At 41.0% G+C, this 22,055-nt stretch overlaps 2 protein-coding genes across 5 annotated transcripts in view; both read right to left on the reverse strand.

Annotated features, from left to right (window-relative positions):
• The window catches only part of RCAN2 (regulator of calcineurin 2), a 277,176-nt gene that overhangs the window by 10,037 nt on the left and 245,084 nt on the right, over nt 1–22,055 (reverse strand). For all 3 annotated transcript variants that reach the window (XM_008057204.2, XM_021711891.1, XM_008057205.1), the window contains 2 exons: nt 10,442–10,615; nt 8,383–8,554 (listed from right to left, as the gene is read on the reverse strand). In XM_008057204.2, the coding sequence (XP_008055395.1) occupies nt 8,383–8,554; nt 10,442–10,615 (346 nt within the window). The remainder of the gene's footprint in view (nt 1–8,382; nt 8,555–10,441; nt 10,616–22,055) is intronic.
• LOC103259542 (transcription factor A, mitochondrial-like) lies at nt 13,176–13,871 on the reverse strand. Of its 2 annotated transcripts, XM_008057203.1 has the most exons (2): nt 13,414–13,856; nt 13,176–13,317 (listed from the first exon to the last, which is right to left on the reverse strand). In XM_008057203.1, exons 1-2 carry the CDS (start codon nt 13,854–13,856, stop codon nt 13,176–13,178), a joined length of 585 nt encoding a protein of 194 aa, XP_008055394.1. The 2 variants fall into 2 exon arrangements, with proteins under 2 accessions (XP_008055394.1, XP_008055393.1); XM_008057202.2 differs by having other exon boundaries at nt 13,176–13,871.

Genomic DNA, 22,055 nt, shown 5'->3' on the forward strand with positions numbered 1-22,055 from the left:
AGCCTTCCAAGTAGCTGGAACTACAGGTGCGCACTACCACACCTGGCTAATTTTTGATTTTATGTAGAGATGAGGCCTCGCCAAGTTGCCCAGGTGGGTCTCGAACCCGCGGGCTCAGGCAATCCACTCACCTCAGCCTCCCAAAGCGCTGGGATTACAGGCTTAGCCACCGAGCCCGGCTAACACAACATTTCAATAGGAGACTAAGATGTGGTTTGAAAATCAAGTGACAATCAATAAGTAACAGACACTGAAACTTTTCTATGTACAATGCCGGACAGATAGATCTATATGGATTATCTCACTTGATGCTTGCCACAATCTGATTTTACTGTGGAAGAAGCTGAGGCACAAAAAGGTTAAGAAACTCTCAGGGTCACACAGCTAGTACAAAGTGGACCAGATTTAAACTAGGTTTTAATGATCATTCATGTTGGATCTCCATTTATAGCTATAAAATAAAGGAGGTGCTCTGGGGCAGAGGAGTTTATGGAAAACTTTTAACATCACAGCTGTTTGGGTGCTGCCTAGTCACAAGATCAATCTGGAAGTGGATGGAAAACTTATCTTCTAAGTCGATGTGGAAGGAAGGATTTGGGATTAAAAGAAATCTTCCAGGGAATTCAGTCCTTTGTAACCTTTCCTCCCTGATTCCTTTGTGTTTACATGGGCTCGTGTTTAATTTTGGTAGGCCCCAGAGAAAAGCAGTGGACCCCAATTCAGTTCCACTGGGCTGGGAAGCATAATGACCATGTGATGGGGGCATGTGGTTGGAGTGGTGCAGAAATGACATCATGGCTGCAAACTGATTTCCTGCCTCAGTAGGTCTCCTGTGGGTTTATTTTAAGAAAATATTATTGACAGAAGAATTGGGGTGCTCCTTCCTTGCCTCCTCTCCTTAGTTTTGATCCATATCAAAGTAGGAAAAAAGAAGAGGTCCTTGATAAGATGGGGAAGGGGTGGAAAGGGAGGGGAGAGAGAGGGGGAGAGGGACAGACAGGAAGGGGGAGAGAGGGGGAGAGGAAGAGGAGGAAGAGGGGGAGACAGAAAACAGGGGACAGGGAGAAAGAGGGAGGGAGAGACAGAGGGGAAGGGGAAGCTGGAGAGAGGGAGAGAGATGAGAGGGAAAGAAAGGGAGGGAAGGAGGGAGGAAGGGAGGGAAGGGAAGAGGAGAAGAGAGGAAGAGGGGGAGAGGGATGGAGGGAGAGAGAGATATAAAGAGGGAGGGGGGACAGAGAGGAAGGGGAAGAAAGAAGAAGAGAAAGGAACAGGGTGGGGAGAGACAGAGAGAGAGAGAGAAAAAGAATACTCTGTAGTTTTGTTATAATGGGAGCTATATTTCAATAAAAGGAAATTTGCTTATCTTCCAGAGGTTTCTCTCTAATACTAGATGGAGGGGAATAGCTCATTTCCTCCTGAGATATTTAGGACCTAAAGTACTTCATGGGGTTAGCTGATTGACTGAGGACCTGAATGGTTGAGACCAAGATGTGAACTCTAGAGGGAAGGTACCGGCAAGAAAGACTAAGGGAACCGGAGAGGGGGAAGGGGTGGGAAGATAAGAGAGAGGAAGGCCAGAGAAGAAGGGCTTGTCCACACGGGGTGAAAGGGAAGTGACAGGGAAAGCCTTGTTGGGGAGCCCTCTGCGGGCTTGACCAGAGAGTCCTGAGGTTCCTCCTCTGGGAACGAAACATGCTCTTCTACCTTTCCCAACAATGGGGGCCAGGCCTCCATGATAGCTATGTGGACGCACACATGTACGCACACACAGATGTACACACTCAGAAAAAATGGAAGGATAAGCACTAGAGTAATTATTTGTTAAAGTACTTATTTGGGGTGGTAGCACTTATCCATATTTTCCAATTTTTTGGATCATGTGTCTTTTCTATGTTTCTACAATGTGCACATTTTACCTGTGAAATTAGAAAAGGGAAGTGTCTGATATTGCTTCTTTTTTTTTTTTTAGAGTTGGAATCTCACTGTGTCGCCCAGACTGGAGTGCAGTGGCCGCTCCCGGTCACTGCAGCCTCGATCTGCTAGGCTCTGGCGATCCTTCCGCCTCAGCCTTCCAAGTAGCTGAAACGACAGGTATGCGCTACTACACCCGGCTATTTTTTGGTTTATTGTAGAGATGAGGTCTTGCCAAATTGCCCAGGTGGGTCTCGAACCTGCGGGCTCAGGCAATCCACTCACCTCAGCCTCCCAAAGCACGGGATTACAGGCTGAGCCACCGAGTCCGGCTGCTATTGCTTCTTAATGGTGATTGAAGATAAGCTGTAGACTACATGCTGAGAAGAAAAGCCCCTCACATTTTTTTCCCCAGAAAAAATTCTTTCAAAGGGAATGGAAAATTATGAACATGTGTTTCAGGATCACAAATCTGAGTCCCTTGTGTGGGGAATGACACGGAGAGATGCTAATGGGAACACTGGATACTACGAGCTGCTGTACTTGCCTTCCACATCTGTGATCAGAATAGAGCAATTGCTGACTGAGAAGTGAACCTTTATATCATATTCATACCACATGCACCAAAAATGTACGTGCTCATCCATATTTTAACAGCGGAATTTTCTCTACCTTCGGATCAGAGACTGGAATAGAAAATGTTTCTTTTATAGGTTACATTAATTAATGAAATGTTTTTTTCCATTTGGGAGAAACACTATACCAAGCAGCAACACCAGCAAAATTGCTTTACTATGGCATGTTTTGATGGAGAAGAATTTGGAAAAAAAATCTAAATATAGCAGACATACGCAATTTGAAACTTAGGCACCATTTTAAACCTTCCTCTGCAGTTAACTAAAATTGATCTCCCTAACAGGGGCTAAAAATAGCAGGAGAAAGAACAGACAATGACTTTTCATATTGCTCCCTGCAGGCATTTTCAGTGACAATGAACATGACCTTCCAGAGCCATCCTAGAGAGCAGAATAAAGGCTGGCATTTCACTTCCCACCTCTGATTTGCCACCCGTTTAGTACAATGTGCTTCTCTATTTTGCCATTTCTGCTGGTTGGAGGGGATAAGCTGTTTTGCTGGGCTGGGTTGTTTTTTCTATTTTGTTTTACATCAAAAAAGAACCTAGCTCTGTACTGCTTCCAGAGTCAGGAACAAAAGATGCTATAAAATAAATAAACATAAAAATTCAATTCATTATTCACCTCAAGGTCAGAGCCCATCTTATTCTGTCTAGGTCATTGTTAACTGATGGGCTTTTACGAATTTACCAGGGGACTCTCAGAAACAAACAGATTTTGCTTTGTGGAGACAATAACGGCCCCTTAAAGAGAGCAGAGGAAGGCACATTCTGATCCACACGTCCCACCGGACATTAAAGAGAAGCACATCTATGCCATAGAGAACCGAAGCAGCGGGTGTGTTTTAGGGGGTAACAATATACAGAGAATCGAAATGTGAGGGAACAAAATGTCTGAGTTGTGTTGTGTTTTTAAAATTTTCTTTTATAAAAATCTTAAATTTCTTCTAGAGAAAACCTTTTAACTTCCCAGGGTTAATCAGGGGAGGCAGATTGGAAACTCTCCAGGGCTGGCTCAATCAGTCCTTTCTTCTTACCAGTGGCAGAGAGACATATTTTAACTTATCAGCTATGCAGCCTTGGGCAAGTTACTTACCCACTCTGTGCCTCACATTCCCCAGCTGTATACATGAGAACAATAATAATACCTGTGATTGTCTGTGAGCATTAAATGTGATAATACAGTAAGGTGTTTAGAATAGCACCTGACACCCAGTAAATCTTACAGTTATGGGGACAACAATGAAAAATGTTCAAAATTGTGCCTCTTGTAATTTTTAGAGTATAAACTTGTTCTCACTATAAAAAACAGAACTGAGAGATGCTTCTTGGATTCTGTGCAGCTCTTGTCCCTGTTGTAGCATCTTGTTGAGTATTTCAAGGATTTCAGTGGAAACCCACAGGCTTGACCATGGTTTCTTTGTAAATTGCATTGTTCCTCCCAATTTGTTTCTGGGAGCCCTCTAGACGTTCTTGGAAACCTGACTTGTCCCTCTCCAAAAGAGGGCCACCAGGGTCCATTTTTCTTAAAGAATGGGATGCTGTTTTTTTCCTTGCTTGTCTGAGCTGAGGCCTGTGTCCTCAGCCTCCTACTTGTCCTCCCAATAAGGTATGTTGTTGCCTCTGAGGGCAGCTAGTCAGCTGACTTAGTCTGCATCCCCATCTCACTCTGGATTCCAGCTCTGTGATGTTCTTTCTTTAGACTGACATTTTCCCAGCAGGTTTGGGTGTCTACACACCTTTCCAGTCCCTCAGCGATACCAGCTCAGCACTGCCAACCATTCCTCTGAGGCAAAACCTCTTTTCGTGATCATTTGAGTTGCTTTTCTCTGCTCTCATTCTAATTTGTTTCTGTACTTCTGGAACTGAGCTAGTCAGTTCTTAACATGAAATTAGTTATAATTTGTTATTGAAATGATTCTGCCAAAGGATTAAAAATAAATGGCACTAAATCACCTTTATTCAAATGAAAACACTAGAAGTCATCTCATTATAGAAAACATTAATATAATGTTTCCTGACTCACTCTGGCTGATGCCATAAGAAAGCAACAGTTTGCCAGTGAGGAAATGACCTCTAGGCAGGTTAACGGCTCTGATCTATTCAACCGTCCATGCGTTCATTCATTCATCCAAAATTTATTGAGCATCTACTATGCGCCAGGTGCTGGGAATACCAAATGAATAAAATATTCATTCTCTCCTCAAAAAATCAAGAAGACAGTAAGTTGAACAATAGAAAATTATCAAAATGAGAAGTGAGCATTTTTACAAGGTGCCAAGCAGACACTGCAGGAGTCACTCTTTGCCTGGGCACCTCTTGGGGAAGGAAGAGAGATATGGTAGGAAGGACACAGGGTGTGACCCTGCTTCCTCTGTGTTACAACTGAAACTGTCTCTCATATAGCCTCTGTGATATTTTCAGCTCAATCGTTGGATACAAATGGTTCATCTGTGTGAGTGAGGAAGCTTCAAGGATGCAGGAAAGGGACATGGATAACCAAATAAAGATGAACAGCCCCAAAATGCTGGCAAGGAATGGAGAGAAAAATATTCCAGCAAATACATCCAAATTGTGGCTCTTCTAGGGACATGATATCAGTCATCAATGCACAAGTTTTCATTTGCAAACTTGCCAGACACTAGGGTAGGCGCTCTGGAAGTTGAGAGTGCTGTTAGAAATACTTATCAATTCAGGGTTAGGATAAATGTTTTGCCAGTGTCAGAGCAGAGCAGGCCTAACATCAGCCAAGGCAGCCCATATCCTTAATAGAAGGCCATCTGGCTGAGTGGTGACGTTAACTCCCTGGAGTCAGAAAAGCCAGGGTTTGAAATCTGACTCTGTCACCAACCAGCTGTGTCACCTTGGGAAAGTTCATACGTCTTTCTACTGTTCAGTTTCCTGATCTGCAAAATGGGGATAATAGTAGCTCCCATCTCTGTGCTTATCACATAGCAAGGCACTTCAAAAATGGTAGAGGGTACATTTACTGTGATCAGGGGAGGTGAGTGTTATAAGTTAGCAGTATAATGAAGGTAAGAGGCATGCATTTTTAACATTGTCGATAAGTTTATTTACAACTCTAAAAAGCACCTTCTTTTTTTCCCCTGACTCCTTAAGATCATCTCCTTCTCTTTCTTCCTTCTCTCTCCTTTCTCCCGCCTTTGTGCCAGGGTCTGTGAGCATTCCTTCCAGAGCCTAATTCCCACCCCCTCTGTTCTGTCTGTCTCCATCAGTCCCAGGTCACACATGTCCCTGGCAGTGCCTTCTGGAGTCCAGACTCAGCTCTGTCAGCCAGTGAGGGTGTCTGAGACCTGCTTCACCTTCTCTCTGCATCAGACTTTGTGAACATTGACAACAAATGAAAGTTCTTTCATGATCTTGATAAAAAATGATTTGAATTTTACAGATCAGTGAACCAGAGGTCATTTGGGATCTGATGCTATGAAAGCCTGGCTTAGCCTGAACCTCCTTTATAAGTAGTGAAGTAGGAAGAGCACAGCATTGGAAGTCCTGACTCTCTCATTGGCAAGTCATTTGCCCCTACTTTGGACCTCAGTTCCCTATTCTGGAAAATGCAGGTAAGTCAATGACTCGTAGGTCCTCTAGCCAGGACCTTAGTGATTCTGGGGAAAGCTCTGTTTGCTGACATTCAAAATAACTCTACAAAGTGTTCAGATGTGTTCTTGTCAATATCCATGCATAGGAGTCAAATTGGCAGCTCCAAGGACCTTGGCTCTAATTAGTCCATTTGGGTGGTACGTGCTTGTTTACCTCTGTAGTGTCCTGAATTACTGGGGGAAATGCCTTCACACGGCTTGACTTAAGCATATTCGACTTACTTTATACACTCTAAAATGTTTAAGCATATCACACACAGGTGGCGCCCTTTGAAGGGGGGAGGGGTGCATAGACGAGATTCCTGTAGGTGAACTAGACTTTCAAGGAAATCCTATTTCACAAACATCTCCCCTATGATTGTACTGCTTCTTTCATCAGCCCATCTTAGTTAGACACCTACTGCTTCTCACTGTAATGGCTCTTTGAAGGAGAAATTTATGGCCATTTTCAAGGGCTTGAGAAGCTGAGTGATGTGATGGTTATTACAAAGAAACCCTCAGGAGCTTGCTCTTGAAAGTGCTGTCATTTAACTTTCAGGCCACACATGCAACAGCCAGCAATTCTCTTGCAGGGTGTGCTTATTCATCAAACCAGCCTCATCTTCATCTGAGTACCCAGTAAGGTGACCAGCTCTTCTTAGTTCGCCTGGGAATTTTCTGGTGTTAGTATGGAAAGTCCTGCAGCCAAGGGAAACTGGGAAAGTTGGTTACCACCATTCCCAGGGTTCTCAAAGTTCAGAGTATGCAAGAATCAACACAGGAGATGACTAAAGCTGCAGAATTCTGGGGTGGGTAATGCTGGGCTAAATATTGTTCTGGCCACATTGTGAAATATGAGTAAGAAGTTATAAGTAAATTACTCCTGTTCCTTGGTATCTGGCTACCAGTGGTTCTTGAACTTATCTGCATATTGGAATCAACCGGAGAACTGTTAAAACATACTGATACCTGGACTTGACCTTCATCAACTAAATTAGAATCCCTTGGGATGGGGTAGGGACATTCAAATTCTATTTTTAAAGCTCCCCTCCACCCCAGGAAAAGCATCAGTAGATAGAGGAAGCATGATGGACAGTGCTGAAATCACAACTGCCACCTGGTTTCAGACCCTCCAATTTCCACCATTTCCTCTCCTGATATATAATACAGGGAAAATACTTTGGAGTGCAAGGTGGCATCATCTGCTGAAATTGAGGACAATATCACTTCTAGGTATAAAACCTATAGAAACTTTTGGACAAGTGTATAAAGAGATTTGTATAAGAATGTTACCTGTTGCTTTGGTTGTAGTAGCAAAAACTTGGAAGTGATCAAAATGTGTAACAACAGGATCAATGCAATGTGGTGGTATATTCATTATTGGAATAGTCTGCAGTGAGAATGACTGAATCAGAACTACATATGCCAACATCAGAACAAAGTGACCAGAGGACTTTTCTTTCTTTTTTTTTTTTGAGTTGGAGTCTCACTCCGTCACCCAGGCTGGAGTGCAGTGGCATACTCACGGTCACCCCAGAGCCAACTTGCTAGGCTCTGGTGATGCTTTCGTCTCAGTCTTCCAATTAGCTGGAACTATGGGTGCACGCTACCATGCCTGGCTAATTTTTTATTTATTGTAGAGACAAGGTCTCCACAAGTTGCCCGGGCTGGTCTCAAACCCTCAGCCTCAGGCAATCCACTTGCCTTGGCTTCCCAAAGTACTGGGATTACAGGCTGAGCCACTGAGCCGGGCACCTTAAGACTTTTCTAAAGTTAGGGGCTACTAAGACTGACTTCTTGGGGACTTGGAAGTTTCACTTTGGCAGGCAGGTTGTATTGTAGCAGGGGGTTCCTGACTGTGTACTAACACCTGTGACAGCAACTTGTATAGATGCCTCCTGCCACTGGGTAAGGTTCATTTTATTTGTTCTGAGGAAGCAACATCCTCATGGCTTAGAGAGAAATCCCACAAGAATTAGGTAGTGCTGTTGGATCTTAAAATACCTGCATTGCAATCCAGAACTTGCATGGATGGACGTCATTTTAGTCCAGGATCCCGAACTGCTTTGAAACAGGTGCATTCTCATTCCTCATTCTCTCTCAGTGTCCACACAGAGCAATAAATCCATTAGACATGCAGATGTTACCGTGAACCCAGGATTTCAAGGCTGTTAATCTTGTTTGGCTTTTCTAGGTTGCTGACAAATGTGTATTTTTAAAATGGGCCACAGAGCTTACCTGGTCCTAGCTTGGCCACGGCGTAGAGGAGGTCGTAGTTGAGGACTGGTGTGGCATCACTGATGGGCTGCCAGCCCACAGGTGGGGAGGAAGGGGGCGAGATGAGAAACTGTTTGGCAGGCTGGGGAGGAGCCAAGTGCAGTTTGTCTCCATCTGTCTCTGGAGTCTGAACCTTCAAACAGAGCAGAGATGGAGACCCTTTATTCATTATGGTGTCTGATGTGCCACCTTGGTACACCAAGAGGTGGGATTTATGTTTTAGCCTGTGACAAATGCACCAGATTGTAATAACAACTACTACTTACTGCACACCATGTGCTCGGTTGTCTCAGTTAATCCTTAAGATGGTAGATCTCTGTCTTTAACATGCATCAGAATCACCTGGAAGCCTCACCAATGCAGATTGCTGAGCCACACCCCTAGCCTTTCTGATTCAGCATGTCTGGGACTGGGATGGGGTCTGAGGATGAGGATCTGCAGTTCAAGTTTCCAGGTGCTACTGATGCTGCTGGGGCACTGTCCTATCACACACCTGCCAAATGTTTCTCTCCCTCCTTCCCTTTCTCTTCTTTTTTTCTTTCCTTTCTTTCTTACTATTTTCTTTTCCCTCCCATCCCTCTCCTCCCTTCCTCCCATTCCTCTCTTCCTCCCTTTCTTCCCTCCTCACTCCTTCCTCCCTTTTTCTTTCCCTTCTTCCTCTCTTCTTATTGAAGTGGAATTCATATCACATACAATCAACTACTTTACAATGAAAAATTCAGTAGCATTTAGTACATTCGCAATGTTGTACAATTAGCACCTCTCTCCAGGTGCAAACCATGTTTGTCACCTTAAAGGAAATCCCATATCCATTAAACAGTTACTACCATTCCCGTCTCCCACTAACCCCTGGCAACCACCATACTGCTTTCTGTCTCGATGCATTCACCTATTTTGGATATTTCATATAAGTGGAATCATAGATTATGTGAATTTGTGTCTGGCTTATTTCACTTAGTATAATGTTTACAAAGTTTAACCACACTGTAGCATATATCAGTTCTTTATTCCTTTTTATGACTGAGAAATATTCTATTGTATGGCTATACCACAATTTGTTTAACCATTCGTTCATTGATGGACATTGAGTTGTTTCTACCTTTTGTCTGTCATGAATAGTGCTGCTGTGAACATGCATGTACATGTATTTGAGGACCTGTTTTAAATTCCTACAAGTAGAATTGCCGGGTCAGATGGTAACTCATTGTTTGACTTTTTAAGGAACCAAGTGAGATTTTAAAAGATGAGAAAACTCAGATTTGCCCAAGTCATACAAATTATAGCAGTGTTGGGATTTGAAAATGGGCATGGGGCTAAAGTCTATGGAAAATTCAAAGGTGGAAATAAGACTTACAGATCATTCATGTGATGGATCAGTGTATCAGTGATGAGGTGAGGGCATGAATGGAACACTATATTGATTTCCCATTGCTGCGGACTTCATGGGCATGGCCATAAATTACCCATCCCTTTTGGAATAGCTAGGATTTATTTTTGGATGAAATAAGACACCAAATTAATTTCTATATATTTGTAAACTTTTCTCATGGATATGAATCATGGAAAAAGTTTAAGCAGCCCACTAAATCTGCCATATAATTTTCGTTTAACCCTGACAGGAAGGTTAAGAGTATTTATGATTAGATCATTTTTAGCACAACTGTTAGCTGGCATTTATTGTGCATTTACCAAATGCTAGGCACTTAAGCATGTGATAATTCATTTAATCCTCATAACAACAGTATGGGGGGGGCGTATATCACCATTATCCTCATTTTACGGGTGAGGACCCTGAGCCCTAGTGAGGTTATGTAACTTGCTCAGGTTAGCGCTCAGGTTATCAGCTCTCAACCTGCTTTCTAAACCACTAAACTGTTCCTGTCTGGGGTCATGGTATGAGTCTATTTTTCAGTGAACTAATTTATAGACCTCAAACCAATCTAAAAGTAGAAAGGGCTCCATTTACATTTAAAAAATAATGTGAGGAAAAAGGAGTAACTTTGGCAAAGCATTACCTTACCTGTGCAAAGTAGAGTTTTAATTTTTTCCCTCTGAACTGGGTTTCATGAAGCTCTATCCTGGCTCGGGCTGCAGATTTAGGATTGCTGAAATTTATTCGGACACGCCTGAAACTCTTAAATAGCTGGAACGTCACACAGTCATCATAAGTCCGGAACAGTCCTTCAAATTTTTCCTGATAAAAACAAACACAGAGGAAATTCATTGGCTATGTGTCTTTAATAACGTGATTTAATAGAAAATAAATAGGTTGTTTATAACACACAGTTAAAATAGAACACTGGTGTTTTTTCACCTGCTGCTATGTTGTCAGGTGTTAAACCTGCCTGTGGATTCAGTTGCAGAATTCACAATATGGGTCCAGGGATCTGTACTGGACCAGTGAATAGAGTTCAAAGTATATGAAACACATTGCAAATGATGCAAAATGGTGAGTGTTTCTGTTGGGGAGAGGGGTCATAATTACCATCAGATTCTCCAATCAGTCTGCCATCTCCCAAATATTAGAGCTACTGAGTAAAGCAGGTGATAAACATTAGTGATTATCAATCTTAGGGACACATTTCTTGCCTAAAAATATAGGATTCCACACCACTCAAATTCCTAGTCAGGGAGCATTGTATCATTATTCCTGACCAATGAAGTGTGTACAGAGGGCAGAAAAAAGCCCTTGAGTAATTTTCAGTCTCTTTCTCTGAAGAGGCCATGTGTTTTAGATGATACAGTTGTCAGAAACAGGATTCTCCTTACCTGGGTCCCTGAGTGGCTGTGTGGAACAGAAATTGCTTTCTCCCTACTCCCATTCCATCCTATAGTCAACTTTACCTCGGCAAGGAAAAATTTTTAAAAACCCTCTGTTCCATTTGACCATTGAGATTTGAGTATTATTTTATTCCTGCAGCATAGCCAAGTCTATCATAATACAAACCAATAATTTTAAAATTTAGATTCAATACACAATTTCAATTCAACTGAACAAGTATCTATTAAATGCTTACTTTTCAAAAGGCAATGTCTTTCTCTAGGCTTTGAGAAGATTCAGAAATGAGGATCATATTGTTCTGACCACCAATGATCTAACAATCTAACATAAAAGGCAGATACAGACATGAATGAAAGAACACCCAGAAGACTGGGGAAAAGAAAATTTGAGAATTGTAAAGAAATATATATATTTAATCTGTTTAAGGCTAGGTTCCTCTTAGCCTTAAAAGATCCTTATTATAAATATAATATAAACTAGTCCATGTTAAGCTACAGTGTCTCCATTTTTCTTCCACCCACATTTCCTCCACTACAGCCCCTCAACTAGGGTGCTCTTTTTTTTTTTAGTGTTCCAATAAAACTTTATTTATGAACCTAAATAGTCACATTAATTTTCATGTGTCATTAAAATCTTTTAAAACACCATTTAAAATTAAAACACAATTCTTAGTTCACAAGCCATAAAAAGCAGTCAGTGTGGACTGGATTTGGCCTGCGGGCAATGGGTGGCTGTTATAGGTTTTTATGTGTTATGCCAAATGCTTCAAATTCCAGAGACTTTGAAAACTTTCATTTTTAGATTTCTCATTTTAAAATTTATTTCACACAAGTTTTCTTTCTGGATAAATATACTCACGAGAGAAAAATAATTCGGAAAAAAACACAATTCCTCATGTAGGAAAAAGAGGAAAGGTGTAAAATGAATGTTAACCTTAAAATGTATAATTAGGAAACGTAAAATTAAAAATTGAAATTTTTATTCTATGCAATATAAAACATTATGCATAGATCTGGTACATAATCTTAGTTTTTAATTTAGGAAAAAAGACTTTTAGTAAAAAGTTGCAACTGAAACCAGCACTCACTTGCCCATACATCAACTCTGAATATAATATGAATTATACCTAGGAATTGAAATTTGCCTAGGTAAGTTCTGTCTGCTTTTTAAAAAATGCACAATTATATCACAGGACACTATGGCTTCTACAGTTTGTGACAATTTTGAAAAGGCAACTCCTGCCTCCATAATATAAGGAAACAAGAATATTTTTTTCCATAGTCATCCGGTATAAAAAAACTATACAGTCTGATTTACCTTTATCAAAGGTAAAATGATTCACTACTACACTTGTATGGATTATTTTGATCCTCAATAGTTCCTGAACATAAAATAAATTTTGCATAAACTTTTGTCTGTTTGGGTTTTCCAAAGCAAGCTACTAGTATGTTTGTATTAAACTGGCAAAAGTCCATGAGCTAAAGAAAAAGGAAGTGGATATAAAATGTTTACCAACTTTATCCTTTCTAATTTTACAATAGCTTCAGGTATTGAGACCTAACTGGTTACTTGTGCCTATCCATCATGAACGCAACTCCGTATTTTATTTTATTTTATTTTTGAGTTGGAGTCTCACTCTGTCGCCCAGACTGGAGTGCAGTGGCCGCTCCCGGACACCGCAGCCTCGACCTGCTGGGCTCCGGCGACCCTTCCGCCTCAGCCTTCCAAGTAGCCAGAACTATAGGCATGCGCTACCACACCCAGCTGATTTTTTGATTTATTGTAGAGATGAGGTCTTGCCTGCCCAGGCGGGTCTTGAGCCTGTGGGCTCAGGCAATCCACTCACCTCAGCCTCCCAAAGGTGCGGGATTACAGGCTGAGCCACCGAGCCCGGCTAACTCAGTATTTTAGTTTAACACTCCTCAGTGCCATCTTTTGATGGGCTCTTCATTTTGCGATGTGTAAAATCATTTCATCCAACTTTAATCATTTGTTCTTCCCAAGATTTCATCTCATTATCATAACGAATTTTGTCATCTTTAGCAAGTTGAATATATACTTGCTTTTGAGAACTAGACAGATTTTTCCAGTTTCCATTTACAGTCTTCAATTTTGCCTGTGATGAACCATCCTTAGCTTCTTGGAAGCTTTCAGATACAAAAATGTTATAGGCTGAGCGAGGTCTTTTTGGTTTTCCAAGCATTGTTAACTCTCTCTTTTTTATTAATACTTTCTTTTTTAAACATTTCTGCATGATTTCTTTTTCCAAAGGTAATATCTGACTAGGAGTTAGTTGTTCTTGAATTCTGTTTATTTCTTCTTTGTATGCCTGCCAGTCTGCCCTGTAAGCATCTTCATATATTTTTTTCTCTGAATCAGGAAGTTCTCTCCATAGCTCAGCAGTTCTTTTAATTAGTTCTGAATTTTTTGCATCTGGGTCCTGAGCTTTCAATATGGGTAGCTGCTCTTTAGTAAATCGAAGGTAAGAAGTCATTGGTTTCTTTGGATAACTAGCCAAGGAGGATGAAAACCATTTCGATAAATACACAAAACTAAAGGGTAGGCGAATTCGACTTCCACAATCAGTACACAGCTCAGTTCCGGACCTTCCCAGGGCACTCAGCACGCCCCACATGCTTCGGAGAAGCGCCATCGCACCAGCAGACAAGGCAGTGGCCGGGTCCCAAATTCGTAGAGCCTCCCGGCACAGCAGGACAACCCCAACAATGACAAGCCGAAGCCACGTGCAGTCCTTCACAACTAGGGTGCTCTTAATGTCACTAAGGACAATCTGATTCTTTTATTTTAAAGTAAAAGGTATTTTGTCATAAGAATGAGTACAAGTAGGAATGGCGATACATAAAAGATAAATACTGCAAGAGTCATAGAATTTTAACCAGAAATGAACTTAAGAGATGATATACTCAACCTTTCCCTCCTCACTTTGATCATTTTACAAATCAGACCCCTGAGGTCTGAAGAGACAAGGACCCCACCCATGGGAGCAAGAATAGTCAGTGGCAGAGCCGTGACTAAGCCGAAGTCCTTATGACCCTAACTACAGAGATATGGTCAACTCTATAAAGAGTTACACTGCTGGACTGACAGCAAGAGATGGTTGTTTTAATAAGGACAAGAGGTGGATAGCAATAACTAACCCAAGGCTAAAGTGTGACCATATGTAAGAGAATGAACATGATAATGTGGGGATGTAAAGCCACTGACCTCTGAGGCTGCATAGGAAGAATCACTCAGATATCAAGGAAGGTCTTCTTGCCTCTTGGGCACCCAGAAGATCTTGTATCAGACCCTGTAACCCATGTTAGCGATGCTTCCAACCCCTGCTGCCCATTTCTGAGGATTCCCAGGCTGTGGTCCTCCACAGTCTCACCCATTTTTGACTCCTGTGTCCACCCACAATCTTTCTCTTTTATGTCAGCCCCCCCAGAACGCCAAATAATACAGTCAACTTTTTTTTTTTTTGAGTCAGTCTCACTCTGTTGTCCAGGCTAGAGGGCAGTGGCATGATCACAGTTCACCACTGCCTCAACCTTCTGGGCTCAGGTTATCTTTCTGCCTCAGCTTCCTGAGTAGCTTGAACTACGGGAGTGTACCACCATGCCCGGCTAATAGTTTTAACTTTTTGTAGAGAAAAGGTCTCGCTATGTTGCCTAGGCTCATCATGAACTCTTGGAAAAAGTTTTAATTTGTTTTGTCTCATGACATTTATGGGGATCTGAGGACTTCTTACTCTCCTTTTCAGGTTCTTATTCTCTTTTCACTCTCAAGAGCAAAACAAGAAACTTTCCTTGCCTAATGCTGGGAAGTTTATGTTTTTGTTTGTTTGTTTTTGTTTTTTCCCCCTTGTCTCTCAAGCCTTGGGATCAGCCAACTCTCAGGCCCACAGCTTCAGCTACCACTCTGAGAGGGCTCATTATGGAATTCTTTCCCAATAATACTGTGTTTTCTGAACAGGAATCCTGATGAATAAATTGCTTTCTGTTTCCTCACAATGAGAGAACTCAGAGCTGCTCAAATCACAGCTGGTGGCTTGGTTAGTTTGGGAGCTTTCAGGAATAGGAAGGATTAAGCTCTTGTTTCTATACAAAGTGCAATAAATTTTAGGACAGAATCCTTGGATCTTCTTTGTGACTGGTATGCTTTTCCATTCCCAGGTCAGGAGCTCCCCCTTCCCATCACCCTCTAAGTCCTACGTGTAGGAAGCTAAGACTAGCCTTTGAGGGCAAGGGGCTTTTTCTTTGCATCTGATCCCTTGCTTTTTGTTTTAAATTTCTTTTTTATACATCACATCTAAGTTTGTCAGAGCTGTTTGGTCTCAAGAACCTGCATTAGGAGCAAGGAATCAATGAGTCCAGGTTTCAGGCTTAGGGGAGAATTGACAAAGTGCTGCCTATTTTGTGAGGCCTTGGCAGACATCAATAAAATCGTGTTCCCACAGGTGCTCAGCAGAGGACTACCAGGCAACTACTACTAGCAAGTTGGAGTTGGCCGTTATATATACCTCTTTGAAATCCCTTGTTTTGGGCTTAGGCTGATAAGTAAAAGAAACTCTTGCACCAAAGCTGGAGTGTAGGCAGGGCTCAGGGGCCAGGATTTTCACTGGACCATATGGGGCTTAAAGTCTATGATGATAATAACAATAAACAGCTGACATTTACTTGGAATGTCCTCTCTTCTCAGGTCTTTTGGGAACTTGCAGTAGTAGGGGGTGACAGCTGGCTGAGAATTGAGGGCTTGCTGGCCATCTCTATTTTTGTTTCCATTAGTGGCATTACAAATATTTCATCTGCTGAGGCAACAGGATACCAGACCAAATTGGTTAGAGGCAGATCCAGCACAATGAACTCACCAGATGTACCCTGAAGCTAAACAGTGAAGGGAACAGAGCTAGCTGTAGGAGTATGTGTGTATAAATCCCTTTAAAAGTAACAATAATAAGCCTATGTGCATGTGAACATATTTTATGAAAACATAAAATATCGACATGTTATGTCAACATTACCTTTTATGGAAAATAACTATTTTCCAAAACAGGAAACAATTTTGGGGAGAAGATTGACAGTGTTTTACATTTTTGCAAATATCTTTAATTTCCAACTTATTAGACAATACCTGGAATCTTATATCTGCTTCTGCATTCAAACTATTGCATTTGGTTGCTCTGACTGAAGAATATAAAGGAAAGCTGACTTTGCCCAAATATGTGGTTGGAAAAAATTCAATAAGTGTATTCTTCCTTTCATCAAAACTCAGAAAGTGATAGTTTCTTAAACTGTATTGCAATATTGAATCTGAAGTCATAATCAAATAACATTTTTGATTTGATTGTATTAAAATGTATTGATCTACTTTGCATTTTGAATGGATTTTTTTAATCCATGTATGATTTTGTAATCATGCACATTGATTATCTGGAAAATATTGGTTCCCTGAGTTATGCAGCTTTTCCCAAATTGACCAATTTTATTATATAATAGTAAAAATCACATTCATTGACATTACTACCTATCTTATCAAAAAGACTTTAGGAATTGGAAAGCTGTCAAAATCATATTGATGGGCTGGGCGTGGTGGTTCATGCCTATAATCCCAGCACTTTGGGAGGCCAGGGTGAGAGGATTATCTGAGCCCACAGGTTTGAGGCCAGTCTGGGCAACTTGGTGAGACCTCATCTCTACAATAAATAAAAAAATTAGTGGGGTGTGGTGGCGCATGCCTGTAGTTCCAACTACTTGGAAGGCTGAAGAGGAAGGATCACCCGAGTCCAGCAGATCGAGGCTGCGGTGGCTATGAGTGTGCCACTGCACTCCAGCCTGGGTGGAAGAGTGAGATGCCAACTCAAAAAAAAAAAAAAATTACATTGATGGATACAAGTTTTCCAAAATTCTAAATTTTACTTGAAAGCTTATTCTTTCTCAATGGCAACAAACATTGCCAGTCATTTTTCTTAAAATAACAGACTCAATTCACTCATTTTTGAGAAAATGTCTGCCAAATACCTAAGACTGCATAACTATAGTTTATCTGTCAGTGGTTCTTTCAAATAAAAACGGTTATGAGAAAAGTACTTAGGACAGCTTAGAACAGCCTAGAACATTCTTCCAGTCAAACATTGTATTTTGGAATGCCACAGATGTGTTTCCCATGTGTATGACCAGTTATTCAGCGTATTAAAAAGGAATGTGCTCAAGAATAACAAGTTAATTAAATAAGTAACTTTTACTGCTGTGTCAAGGACATTTTAAAGTAATAATTGGCATTTTATTTCCTTCTTCCTCTTTTTTTTTTTTTTAAACTGTGTGTGGCTGTGAAGACTACAAACACAGTCATGTGCTACATTATGATGTTTTGGTCAATGATCAACCACACATATGACCATGGTCCCATAAGATTATAATACGGTATTTTTTACGTTACCTTTTCTGTATTGAGGTGTGTTTAGATACACAAATACCATTGTATCATACTGCCTACAATACTCAGTACAGTAACATGCTGTACAGGTTTGTAGCCCAGGAACTATAGGCCAGGGGTCCCCAACCCTCAGGCCATGAACTGGTACTGGTCCATGGCCTGTTAGAAACAAGGCTGCATAGCAGGAGGTGAGAGGTGGGTGAGTGGGCAAAGCTTCATCTGTATTTTCAGCTACTCACCATCACTCACATTACCACCTGAGCTCCATCTGCTGTCAGATCAGCAGCGGCATTAGATTCTCATAGGAACATGAATGCTATTGTGAAATGTGCATGAGAGAGCTCTAGGCTGTGTGCTCCTAATGGGAATCTAATGCCCGATGATCTGAGGTGGAGCTGAGATGGTGAAGCTATATATTTCATTATATATTACAATGTAATACTAATAGAAATAAAGTGCACAATAAATGTAATGCACTTGAATCATCCTAAAACCATCCTTCCCCTCCCTCATCTGTGAAAAGTTGTCTTCCCCAAAACCAGTCCTGATGCCAAAAAGGTTGGGGACTGCTGAGCTATACCATATATCCTAGATATGTAGTAGTAGACTGTACCATCTAGGTTTTTGTAAGTATACTCTAAGATGTTTGCACAATTAGAAAATTGCCTAATGACACATGTTTCAGAACATGCCTTTGTTGTTAAGTGACACTTGACCACACTACTAGTACAATCTGGTGGCATTACACTGATTCATGCTTAAGTACCAGAAGTTTTTAACGACAACTGCTTTTGTACCGTGGGGGTAAATGTCAACATGGATGAAAAGGCAAAAGATGCCTTAGTATTATTAAGAAAATAGTTTTGACTTCACGGGAAATGGTCTTGGGAATTCTCATAAGTCCATAAACACCACTTTGATAACTGCTGTATAAGATCTCAGAAGAAGTAAGGATTCTGTTGTCCTGGGACAAAGACAGGAGATCTGCTGAGAACCTTAAGAGTACACCATCATGGTCAAAGAAGAGCTATCATTCAAGGAAGTGTGATAATGGTGATATTGAATGCTGCAGAGAAGTCAAATAGGATGAAGATGGAGATGACATTGTTGGTCTTAATGAATGGGAAAATGTTGATGATCCTACTGAGAGCTATTTGAACAGATGTGGAGATGCAACACAGATTATCACAGGCTGAGGAGTGAAGGGCAAGGAAAAACATTGGAAAAAGAGTTTGGCAGTGAAAAAGAGGGAGCTGGGATAATAACTGCATGGGAACTCAAGGATCACAAGAAGATTTTTAGTAATGTGGAGAGACATCTTGCGTGAGGAAATTAAACTACTCAAGAGAGAAAGAAGGGACAGGAAAGAGAAGGTAACAGATTGTAGACAAGGAAAACAGGCTTCAGAAAGAATCCTTGGCATTTTTTCTTGTGAGAGAGGATGTGATGAAGTAAGGTTGATTGAATTTGGAAGCGGAACAAGCAAAATTGAAAGTGCTCCTTTGCAAGGGAAGTCAGAGGTGAGGTCCTCTGCTCAGAGAGTGGGAAAGGTAAAGGGGGCTTGAGGAGTCCCCTGGGGGCTTGAGGACCATGAGGAAGATTTAGGGCAGCTGCTGAAGAACAGTGAGGTGAGAGAGCTGGATTGTCAGGACAGAGCTGAGGGGACAACCAGGAGTTAGGAGAAATAGGGAGGAGTGACCTGGAGAGTGATAGGGTATGGTGGCAGAGAAGAAAAGATGAGAGTTCAACTGGAGGGGAGCAGGGGCTTCACAAAGTTCAGCTACAAAAAGTGATGGAACAACAGTCTAGATGCATCTGTTGGGAGGTCAGGGAGTACCAAGCCTCATATCCTGGACTGGAGACATGGGAAACTATAGCATGATCTACCTCACAGTGTGTGATTGCTAGGGAATGAACACTGCAGGAGCAAGGCAGGGCTTGGTAAAGAGAGGTTGTGGAGTGATTATTGTAGAGCACAAGTTATAGTCGGGGAAACATCAACAAAAGTTTCTAGAGAAGAAAGTGGAAGAGATTAAAAGAAGGATTGACAGGAGAAGAACGATCCAGGGATGAAGAGTGGGTTGGATAAGGATAGGAACACAGCAGAGGATGCTGGATAAATGGAGCACATCTGAGAAAACTACTCCTTAGTATAATAGACAAGATGTATAAAACAAAGGTGACCACAAAGGTAAGGCAGAGTAGGCCTAGGGCCACCTGGTGAGACAGGTGGTAAGGTCACATAGGTCTTAGGTACTTGGCATCCAGACAACAATTTGATCGTTTACTGTCATCAATTTTGATGAGCTTCATTTTTTACACAGCACAAATGACAAGGGCTGCAAAAGACAATCCAGGAAGTATGCCTGAAAATGTGACAGTGGCTGTTTACCAAAGAACATGAGTCCAGGCCTAACACAGGACATATGTGAAATAAAATAGTTATATAGTGTCAAATATAAACACTTTCAGATTTTAAAGTTTCTAACTTTAGATGCGTTTTCTTTTCTTAACTAGTTTGAAAAGTATGGAGACAGTTATTTCTTGCTGTCTCAGAGAGGTTCACAGCAGTTTTACTTAAGTCTTCTTATTTCATCCCACTATAATTATTTGTTGATTTCTTATTTGTGCCCCAAATTTTAAAAACAAGACTAAAACATGGCTTATAGACATATATTACAGCAATATAAAATTAAGTAAAATAGAAACTGAGTAGCAAAAAAGGGGGAAAATGAACATAGAAACAAATTGGAACCGAAAAGGAGGTCTGTTTAGAAAAGGTGAAAAATTTCCCATTGAGCCCTGAACATTTGGCATGGGTGGGCTAATATTTTGCTTCTAATCCTTCTCAAAACTAACAGGATAGAGTAACCCGCATCACTTATACATTCACAGGATCTACAGAATAAAGATGGGCCTGCCCTACAAACCAGGCAGAAGGATCTGTCCAGGGTCCTCATAAAAAAGCTACTGTGGCGTGAAGAGCACTGTCCTCAGTACTTACAGAAAATGAACCCAGCAGCAATAGATCCATTACAGTTTCCAACCAAAACGTAAGCAGGTATTACTTTTTCAACCAACAGCCTTTTGCAGTGTCCTTAGGACTTAGGGAGTGCTTAATATATTCTAGTTGATTGGTTGATGCAAACCCCAAACTATTTTATAAAATATTGGAATATTAAAATATTACCCTCAACTTAACTCTAAACCAGACAGGCGGCAGGTCAACAGTAACTTCTCACATATTGTTTCATTGCATCAGTAATGAGGGGGAGTTGAAGTTGTTATTGTCCTGGAGTAACACAGGAGGCAACTGAATACTAGAGAAGTTAATCACTACACAAACTCACACAACTAGCCAGGTAGCAAAACGAAAACTAGTAAGCTCAAGTTATCGATAACTACATAAATATCATTGTCATGGATACATACAAGTAGGGGAGTGAGAAGTCCCCAGAACAAGAACAAGAGAAGCAGGCTTCCTTGTCGGCCCAAAGGATCAGGGCTGTTTTTGAAGAAACAGCTGATAGGGAGGTCCAATGGCACTTTTATCTGCTTTTCAAATGATGATGAACACCTTTAGTATTTTTAAATTATGATCTCTTTGGCCATAAGTTATTTTAATAAGAAATTCAACTTCTCTTAAAATCACAGGCTCTCTCTTGTCAGATAATGCCTCCTAGAAAGTGCTGACGAATATAACAACTCATTTAGGTTTATCACCTCTCAATAGATACCATCGAGAAGTCACGTGCATTCCTCTGTTGAAGGGTCATGCTGAATGTGACAGGCCTCTCAGATGGGCCTCCTGTCCACAGCTCTGCTACTAAAAACCTTTCAGGATTCAGACTCCTTGTGAGATGGCAATAATCCGTCTGCATGCAGGAGTGCTTACACCTGAATTTTGACCATTAGAACTTCTTAGGATAGCCAGACTTGTATAAAACTATGCTTTGTTCCTTTTAGGGTCCTGATGCTATCTAAATAAAAAAATTATTATGAAAAGCAAGACTGCAGTCTTTTTTCTTTTTTTAATTTTAATTTTAAAGATGTGTACAATTCAGGGTTAAGTATGCAAATGGTCATCGTACAGGTAAACTTTGGGCCTCACTTTGGTCCCTACTTCACCTGGTTTTGAGATCAGGTGCCCTTATTGATGAAATGTGCCTACTCTCTCCCCTGGCAGTTTCCCACTACTGCAAATCCTTTTCTTATAGTGTTATGATAATTGCTCAGAGTCTGCTTATGAGTGAGACCATGTGGTACTCGGTTTTTTGTTTCTGTGATAGATTACTGAGTATTATAGACTCTAAGTCCATCCAGGTTGCTGCAAAGTTCATATTCTGTTAAAGAAAAGTGGACAGAACTCATGTCATATAACCACTTTAAGTAAACACAACTTGCTGGTAAAGGTATA

Source organism: Carlito syrichta, unplaced genomic scaffold (assembly GCF_000164805.1).
Source record: "Carlito syrichta isolate Samal-C Ts95f unplaced genomic scaffold, Tarsius_syrichta-2.0.1 Scaffold302862, whole genome shotgun sequence".
In the NCBI taxonomy this organism is placed as follows: domain Eukaryota; kingdom Metazoa; phylum Chordata; class Mammalia; order Primates; family Tarsiidae; genus Carlito; species Carlito syrichta.

Bases quoted from the DNA above. Each gene is read 5' to 3' on its own strand.
- LOC103259542 (XM_008057202.2), bottom strand. From the start codon at position 13,856: ATGGCGCTTCTCCGAAGCATGTGGGGCGTGCTGAGTGCCCTGGGAAGG.